This window comes from Myotis davidii, unplaced genomic scaffold (genome assembly GCF_000327345.1).
Source record: "Myotis davidii unplaced genomic scaffold, ASM32734v1 scaffold233, whole genome shotgun sequence".
Taxonomy (NCBI): domain Eukaryota; kingdom Metazoa; phylum Chordata; class Mammalia; order Chiroptera; family Vespertilionidae; genus Myotis; species Myotis davidii.
Window position 1 is genome coordinate 2182956 of NW_006285917.1, and position 8915 is coordinate 2191870.

Consider the following 8915-nt stretch of genomic DNA (forward strand, 5'->3'; position numbering starts at 1 on the left):
ATCTAATAATGCAGTAGCTGCTGCCGTGGTGAGAAAAAATCAGAAGTTTTTCAGTAGCCCACTGGACGACCTAGGGAGGGGACATCCACATTCGTGTTTCAGTGGCACCTTGCCTACTCCTGGAATGGAACCTTATATCTCAACCTTTCCTGGGCCTCCTCCCCACTCACTCTCCTACACACACAGGCCCCTCTCCTTGCTTCTCCCAGCATCTATTCTCCCTTCTCTTCCCCTTCTCCTGGGCTGTTCCTCCATCCTTCCCCTCCCCGGCCCTGCCCTGCCCTTCTCTCCCCAATACACTCAGATGAGTGCATGCCCTGCTGGCCAGGCACTTTGAAGATGAAACATGCTGAGTCTCCCTAAGGCCCAGAGATTGGCATCTTTTATGCAGAAGAGGGTGCGGGCCACTCCACCATTAAAACACATTCTAGAGAGGGGTTGAACCCAGCTAACCGCCCAAGCCCATAAAGCATAAATTGCCCCAACTCCATCTGCATAGCCAAGCCCCTTCCCATCGGACCATAAATAGGACTGGGGCACCTGGAGGAGCACATTGGAGTTTCCACCAAGACTCCAGACCTCACATCTTCTACTCCACAGCCCAACCTCCAGAAGCACCATGACGTGCGGATCAGGATTCTGCGGCCAGGCCTTCAGCTGCGCCTCCGCCTGCGGGCCCCGGCCCGGACGCTGCTGCATCACCGCCGCCCCCTACCGCGGGGTCTCCTGCTACCGCGGCCTCACAGGGGGCTTTGGCAGCCAGAGCGTCTGCGGAGCCTTCCGCTCTGGCTCCTGTGGACGCAGCTTCGGATACCGCTCAGGCGGCGTGTGCGGGCCCAGCCCGCCCTGCATCACCACCGTGTCCGTCAATGAGAGCCTCCTCACGCCCCTCCTCCCGGAGACGTCAATGAGAGCCTCCTCACGCCCCTCAACCTGGAGATCGACCCCAACGCGCAGTGCGTGAAGCATGAGGAGAAGGAGCAGATCAAGTGTCTCAACAGCAGGTTCGCTGCCTTCATCGACAAGGTGGGTGTCCCTGACCAGCCCTTCCCTGAACCCTCTGTTGCTGGGCTGGGCACTGGAGAGGAGTCAGGGGCAGGAGGGATGTGGCCCAGATGAGCTCCCAGCCTGATGGAATACATGGACACACATCGAGGGCACAGGCAGACACAAAGAGATGGAAAGATGCGTCTAGGGGAGGCAGAGACTCCTGGTTTGATAGCACTGTTATTACATATATACAACCCCTGTCCACATGCAGGGAAACCACAGAGAGACAGAGCAAGGCTTGGAACTGTATCCGAGGAAGGAAGCCCTACATGCACACAAGACACAAGAAATGCACATAAGAAATAGGAGCTGGACCACAGGGACCTCCTTTTGAAAGGTGTCCTTGATCACACCTTTCCTGAAACCTCCTCATACTCACGATTCAGGCTAGCCATGGAGTGGGGACTCAAGAGTAAAACAACCTCCACTCAGCTCCTGACTACATCCCACCTACACTCATCAGAACTGAAAACTCTTCGCCTGAGAGCAGGAACTGACCTTTCCCATACCCTAGGTCCCATCCCTAAAATGGAAAATCCAGATATGAATAACAGTCAGGAAAACAGAAGTTGCCTTGTCTCTCAATGTTCAACTCTATCTAAGCTCTGCTGAGCTCCAGCTTTGTGAGTTAACATAAAGCATCCCCCAAATTGGTTTTGGGGCATCAAGAGCCATCTCACAGCTCCTCCCACCCCAAATGGCAGGTGCGCTTCCTGGAGCAGCAGAACAAGCTGCTGGAGACCAAGTGGCAGTACTACCAGAACCGCAAGTGCTGCGAGAGCAACCTGGAGCCGCTGTTTGAGGGCTACATCGAGACGCTGAGGCGCGAGGCCGAGTGTGTGGAGGCCGACAGCGGGAGGCTGGCCTCAGAGCTCAACCACGTGCAGGAGGTGATGGAGGGCTACAAGAAGAAGTGAGTGTGGCTGGGTTTGATGTTTGGAAAGAGGCTTGGAGTCTGACCACCCAGCAGCTGTTACCTGTGCTCTGTGGGGAGAAGGCTTCTGGCATCTTCCAGGCCTTCTCCTCCTGACCTCCCACCTATAGCACATGGCCCATGGATGTGATATGAGCCCTACATGTCCTGGGGCCCTGGGTGTCCCACAGCTCAGGGCTCTGAGTGCTGATGGCCTCTGGAACTCACAGACTCCACACCTGGACTGGGATGCACACTCAGTGAGGGGTGGCTGGGCTGCTGTGCGCCAGAGGGGATGCTGGCCACAACCAGCATGGGGCTGATGCTGAGGCCTTATTTGCCTCCTGAGGTGACCTCAGAGCAGCTATGAGGTCCCAGAAGATTAGCCCAAAGGACCCCTCAATTCAAGGCAGCGATATCCTAAATCCAATCAAAAGGATATAACAGGGCTGCCAGGGTCCAGCTGTGGGAGGTTCCTAACATTGGCCCCTGGCCTGGTATGAAGTGGGAGGGGTTCGTGGGAGACCTGTCCTTCTGTGACCTCCCTCTCTGCCTCTTCTGCCTCAGGTATGAGGAGGAAGTTTCTCTGAGAGCAACAGCTGAGAATGAGTTTGTGGCTCTGAAGAAGGTGAGTCATGTGATACTGGGGAGCACAGACATGAGGGATCCTAGAATGACAGACTCTTCCTGGGGAGACCCTGAGGGTCTCAACCTCAGTGTGGGGTGCAGTGACCTTGTCAAATCACATGGGGAATTCCCAGAGATCAGGTCATGGAGGGCACATCCAGAGCTTTGACAAAGGTCAATACCCTTGGAATATCCACTGTGTCCTGGGGTCCGGGGATGGCCGGGTTGACCTCTGGATGTCTTGCTCGGCTTCGGAGGTGTGGTCTGTGGCTTGGGTCCCATAAGCCTGGCATCTTCTGTCTCTGTTGAGGGACAGTGTCCTGTCTAGAGCTGTGTGATGTCTGAATAAAAGGAGGGGGAGGATGGAGCAGAACCTGGACCGGCCAGATGGAGTCTGGGAGGAGTGCTGGGTGACAGGGAGGGGCCAAGATGTCTGAGTAGGGAGTCCGTCTGGGCAGGCGTCCTGGAACAGGGTGAGTAAAAAGGAGAAATGGGAGGTAAGCTACCTCAGGTGAGAGGGGGAAAGGCTGGTGGCCCATCTTCAAGACAGAAAGGGGTTTGTTCTTAGAAGGGGGGGAGGTTGTGAGGCCCATCCCAGGAAGTTGAGAAGGTATGGAGATGGGATGGGAATGGGAACCCTGGGAGTCCTTCCCCCTTCACCCAGCCTCCGTGAATGGCTGAGAAGAGGGCATTAGGGGGACAATCACCAGGGGTCCTCTGAGCTCAAAGACTGACCACCTTTCCAGGATGTGGACTGCGCCTACCTCCGCAAGTCAGACCTGGAGGCCAACGCAGAGGCCCTGACCGAGGAGATTGACTTCCTGCGGCGACTGTATGAGGAGGTGAGGGCTTGTGGTCCAGGCAAGACACTGGCAGCTAGCCTGGAGGAGAGAGCTTTGGCCTGGAACATAAGGTGGACAGGGATTCGGGCATCAGTCTGCCATGCGTGAGAGGGTGGGGGCTAGAGAACAGGGAGGGCTGAGAAGATTGGGTGGAGGCTATGGTGGTGGAGTCGGTGGCATAAACAAGATCCTTCCTCCTCCCATACCCACAGGAGATCCGTGTCCTCCATGCCCACATCTCAGACACCTCAGTCGTCGTCAAGATGGACAACAGCCGGGACCTGAACATGGACTGCGTCATTGCCGAGATCAAGGCTCAGTATGACGACATCGCCAGCCGCAGCCGGGCCGAGGCCGAGTCCTGGTACCGCAGCAAGGTGAGTGGCCCAGGACACCTGCCTCCTAGACATGGCAGTGGGAGGGATGTGAGGTATATATTAGAAAAGGCTGCCTTTGTGTGCGAATTCTGATCCTAAAGATGATAACAGAGGCCAGACAGCTCTCAGGCTGAGGGGCCAGGGCTGCTATGGGTGGTTGCTCAGACTGAGCACTGTACAACCTGCACTGTCATCTGTGGTGACCTGAATGGGTGCCAGGTCCCATCCTGAATCTCTGCTTTCCCCCAGTGCGAGGAGATGAAGGCCACAGTGATCCGTCACGGGGAGACACTGCGCCGCACCAAGGAGGAGATCAATGAGCTGACCCGCATGATCCAGAGGCTGAAGACAGAGATCGAGCACGCCAAGACTCAGGTAGGCAAAAGAAAATAGAGAAAGCCCCAGAGGAAGGAGAAGCAGGGCTCTGAATTTGGGGAGCTCCAAGTCTGATGATATAGGGGAGACCATCAGGACCCAGAAATGGAGGAATGGAGGGATTAGTACAAAAAGACTTCCTGGGAGAGGAAAATGTGGAAGGAAAGGAGGATCTCCTATACAGAAGAAAAGGCTTGGGGTCAACTTGAAGCAGCAGGGTGAGACAGCCATCAGTGATGCCCGCTGCAAGCTGGCCGAGCTGGAGGCCGCCCTGCAGAAGGCCAAGCAGGACATGGCCTGCCTGCTCAAGGAGTACCAGGAGGTGATGAACTCCAAGCTGGGCCTGGACATCGAGATCGCCACCTACAGGCGCCTGCTGGAGGGCGAGGAACAGAGGTGAGACCCTAGCTGGCTAAGCTGCCATTTCTGCCCCATTAAGGGCCAAGAGTCTGGGATAAACCTGTCATTTATCACTTCGGGGTAGTGTTCAATTTGGGAGGGCTCTTTCCTCAGACCTCTGCTTCTCCCCTCTTGACTTGCGGACCCAACCCCCAAAATTTGTGGAGCTCTGTCTGCCATTCTGGCCAAGTTACTAATACTGCTCTTTTTTTCTTTCCTCTCAGGCTGTGTGAAGGCGTTGGGGCCGTGAATGTTTGTAAGTAACATGGGCCCTGTGTGGGTAGATTTGCTCTCTTGCCGTAAAGGATGGAAGAGACTGGAAGGAGGGGCTTCACTGGGACCTAAATATAAAAGGGCTGGCATTCCAACAGAACGGGTTTGGGGTCAGAGAGCAGGAAAGACCACAGTTGTGGGACTGGGTGGACCTGGAGTTGTCAAGTAGAGATACTGTACTTGGGGAGGGGCAGCCTTGGGATGGGATAACTCGCCATCAGAATTTTGACTCAGGCTTTGGGTTTCGCAGGTGTCAGCAGCTCCCGGGGTGGAGTCGTCTGTGGGGACCTCTGTGTGTCAGGCTCTAGGCCGGTGACAGGCAGCGCCTGCAACGCCCCTTGCAGTGGGAACCTGGCTGTGAGCACCGGAATGTGCGCTCCCTGCGCCCCCTGCGCCCCCTGCGGCCCCTGCAATTCCATCACATCTTGTGGACTGGGCACTGGAGGAGTTGGGTCCTGTGGCATCAGTTCCTGCGGCGTAGGCTCCTGTGTCAGCAGCTGCCGCAAGTGTTAGGCGTCCCAGCTCAACCCCCACCGGCATCGCTCCCTCCCAGCAGGGCCTGGTCCAGCCCTGGGGGGAGCAAGCACTGGGTTATTTCTCCTGCACTTTGAAAGGTCCATCCTGCCCCTAGACTCCTCTGTGTATCTGTGATCACCTCTTCCTATGCTCTGCCCCCCCCCCACCCCACGGTGGGAAAGGCTACCCCAGAAAGAAGTCCCCCTGGTGCCCACAGGAAGGGGGCTCCAGGACAGGAAGGACCAGAACCAGGACCCTACCCTGGGCTGCCATGGGGCCAGTGGCCAGGGTCCCCCAGCCTCTCCCCTTCCTCCTCTGTTCCTCTCTGTCTTAATCTGTGTTTCCAATAAATCAATGTAGCCAACCCTGGGCCTTGTGTTCACCTCTGTTATCCTCAAGGGTTGGGGTTTGGGAGGATCCCGATAGTCCCAAGGAGCAGAAAAGGCCTCGTCTGGGGTCTCCAATACAATCTTCTGTCCCTGGGCCCACAGCAGTCTGAGATTTAGCCAAGGGTTGAGCTGGGCCCACGCACAGTGCAGTTTTATTCACACGACCTTGTAGATTTCATCCACACCACCTTTTATGATGCATCTTGCAGATGAAGCAGCCAGAGCTCAGAGACGCTCAGTAATTGGGCCCCCTGCTGAGGTCAATGGTGCAGCTGGGGTTTGAGCCCGTGTGCATCTCTGGAGCTCATTTCACCAAACCACAGAAAACATCCATGTGCACCCCTGTAAGCTGATTCTCCAGTCACTCCAAGCGTAAGGAAAACCACTGTTGTGGTGGGGAAGACTAGGGGCTGAGTAATTTATTAGAATTTTTTAAGGATAAGTACATAATTGAAACTCTCAGAAAGCCTTTGATATGGCGACTTTTTAAAAAATGGAGTCTTTTGAGGTTTGGAGACCTGCCATTGCTGGTAAATTACCTCACAAACAGCACCTAACACAAAGATGATGTGGCAGAGAGGTGAGCACACAAACTCTGGGGACAGACGGCCCGGGCTCTGTTCCTTCCTCACTGAGTGACCTTGGACAATTTACGTACCTCCCTGTGCCTCTGTCCACATCTCTAGGGAGAGTGATAAAAAGAGCAGCTACCTCAGTGCTGATGGGAGGATTGAGGAACTTCATATATAGCACCTAGTGCCTGGCATAAATTTATGACGATGTATGTTTATCTTTAGTATTATTCGCTTTGCCTCTATTTACACTTGTATCTGTGATTAGAGATTGAAGTACAGTGAGAATTATGTCTTCCAAAGTCATTGAGCTCCTTCTTCAGGGAAATGTCACCCCTCCATGCCCCCGCTCTGACACTGATGAGGATCTTGCAAGAGGTGGTGGGAGTTGGGAGATGGCTCTTTGACTTCACTATGGGCCAAGGCGAGCCCTGAACATACATCTATACAGCAGAGCGGATCTACATTTCCAGGCCCAGGCCCAGAAAACTATAGCAGAGATGTTAATCCCCACCCCTAGGGCTCAGGGCAAGAGAAATAATTATGAATATGTATTGATAGACCAGGAGACAAAGGCTCTTTTAAGGGACTGTATCAATCCCAGGTATTTCCGAGCAGGGCAGAGCCCTGGGAGAGTTCCAGAGCGTGCAATTGTTCTAACCAGCCCTCCGAGCTGTAAAACCTGTCAGGAGTCCAGACCTAAGGCTCAAAGAGAGACACTAATACAGCTAAGCTGCACCCAACATATTTGAGTGCAATTAAGTGTGAGACAGGCATCAGCAGCCAACAGTGGGCTGACACCTTGAGGTCCCCAAAGTGATGACTGCGCTGGTGACAACTCTCCTCCCTTCAGAAGTCATCCCAACTCATAAAGCTCAAAAATGGGAAGATGAATGACTCCCCATAAATGCACCAGGTAGTTCTCCCCCACCCAAGGCTGGAATGTGGTCCACAGCCAGGGGAGCCACTCAGAATTAGTCCCCAAGCTGCAAACACTGCTGTGGTCCACGTGGCCCTGGCTCGGCAAGAGATTCCAACCTTCCAAGCTCCTGGAATCTCTTGGACTGACGTCAGGTTTGGGATTTAGAAAGGAAAAATTCAGGCAGCAGCCAGTCCTCTGTGGTGCAGGCTGTAGTGGGCTCATCAGAAATCCTGCCTGCAACTCCTGGGCAAAATGCCCAACCAAACACTCTTGCAGAAGGGCAAGCTCTGCTTTCAGGAGCTGATTTGCACCGGGAGTGTTGGTAAGAACATTTATATCTTTGGTGTTAGTATGGATCAAATGGGGCTGATGCAGGAGTCCGGTGGGGCCATGTCCCCTACCCTTCAAGAGCTGGTAGCCTGCCAGCCATGTTTCCATCCCATTCCTCTGACATGAGATTCCTGTTTACCCAGGAAGGGAGCCTGTTAGATACCTTTGGGCAGGGACCCAGGAAAACAGCAGACACCCTAGCACTAGTATTACCTTAAAAGGTAAAGCCAGAGCCTCGGGCCAATGACGCACCTTAGCCCTACTCCGGGACTTAGAAAGCAGAAACCTTTGTTTCCCAGACACACTGATGATGTAAACCTTTGTGCAATAGACAAAAATGTGAGCTCAATAGATGGGGACATCTCTCAGGCTGTGTGCCAAGGCAAGAGCTCAGAAATCCAGGCCTTCACTGGCCACCCAACCCTCCAAACTGGCCTGTCTTCTGCCCCCTAAAGTCCAATTAGTTACCTTGTGAAAACTCAAACTATACTACACCACAGACCTGGAGTAGAAGCAGAGCTGGAACCTCAGTCTGGTTCCAAAGGTTTTCCTCCACCGTCATACATTGTTCCCAGCCCACCATCAGGTCACTTGTGAAACTAGAACTCAGGCCTGAGCCTCCCAGTTGTGCTCAGATCCCCCAGCCCCAATCTGCGAGGGCATCTTCTCTGGGCCTGTCCTCAAGAGCCCCTGCCTGGCACAGAAGGCGCACTCTCATCCCTAGCCCACTCCATTCTCTTTCTGGTCTGCTTTCGTGTTTAGGGGCCCCCTCCCCAACAGAATGTCATCTCCAGGGAGCCAGGACTAGCGTGTCATCTTGCACACTGAGCACTATGCCTGACCCCCAGAGGCCACTCCGTGTTTGTTTGTAGCCAATGAGTAGATGAATGGATGCAGTTCTCAGCGCCTCTGCCAGGAGGAGCTGACGATGGGCCCCAAGCTAGGGTGGTTGCTTCTGGGTAGTGTCCCGGCCCCAAATCCGGCCAGCTTTGTCTTTGTTCTAAGGAATCAAGGTGCAAACAGCCTGGTGGCTCAGTCCACTGCAGAACATTTTTATTGCAAAGGAAGAGTCCCAGGGAAAGATGGTCCAGGGTGAGGGACACGAGGGAGAAATGAGGCGAGGGCCAGATCCATGGGAGGGGCGTCTGAGACAGAGGACCAAGTCTTTGGGGCAAAGGCTAGGGTTCTTGGAGCAGGAGATGAGGTGTTCAACGTCCGGGGAAGTCTCTGCAGCTGAATTCCCTGACACGGCCTGGGGAGCAGCAGAGTGAGCCACTGCAGCCAGGAGTGCTCGTCTCCAGGGCGTCGGAGCCCGCTCCTGCTCCTGAAG

General features: G+C 54.6%; 1 protein-coding gene across 1 annotated transcript; it reads left to right on the plus strand.

Moving 5' to 3' along the window:
- The first annotated feature begins 619 nt into the window (after window positions 1-619).
- On the plus strand, window positions 620-5369 carry LOC102762879 (keratin, type II cuticular Hb1). The gene is made up of 10 exons (XM_006757049.1): window positions 620-864; window positions 903-1026; window positions 1755-1963; window positions 2531-2591; window positions 3337-3432; window positions 3645-3809; window positions 4059-4184; window positions 4369-4580; window positions 4808-4839; window positions 5107-5369. The coding sequence occupies exons 1-10, from the start codon at window positions 620-622 to the stop codon at window positions 5367-5369; spliced, it is 1533 nt and encodes a 510-aa protein (XP_006757112.1).
- The last annotated feature ends 3546 nt before the right edge of the window (window positions 5370-8915 follow it).

Bases quoted from the DNA above. Each gene is read 5' to 3' on its own strand.
- LOC102762879 (XM_006757049.1), top strand. From the start codon at position 620: ATGACGTGCGGATCAGGATTCTGCGGCCAGGCCTTCAGCTGCGCCTCC. The intron at 1,027-1,754 runs GTGGGTGTCCCT...CCCAAATGGCAG, and splicing joins TCGCTGCCTTCATCGACAAG to GTGCGCTTCCTGGAGCAGCA. The intron at 3,810-4,058 runs GTGAGTGGCCCA...GCTTTCCCCCAG, and splicing joins AGTCCTGGTACCGCAGCAAG to TGCGAGGAGATGAAGGCCAC.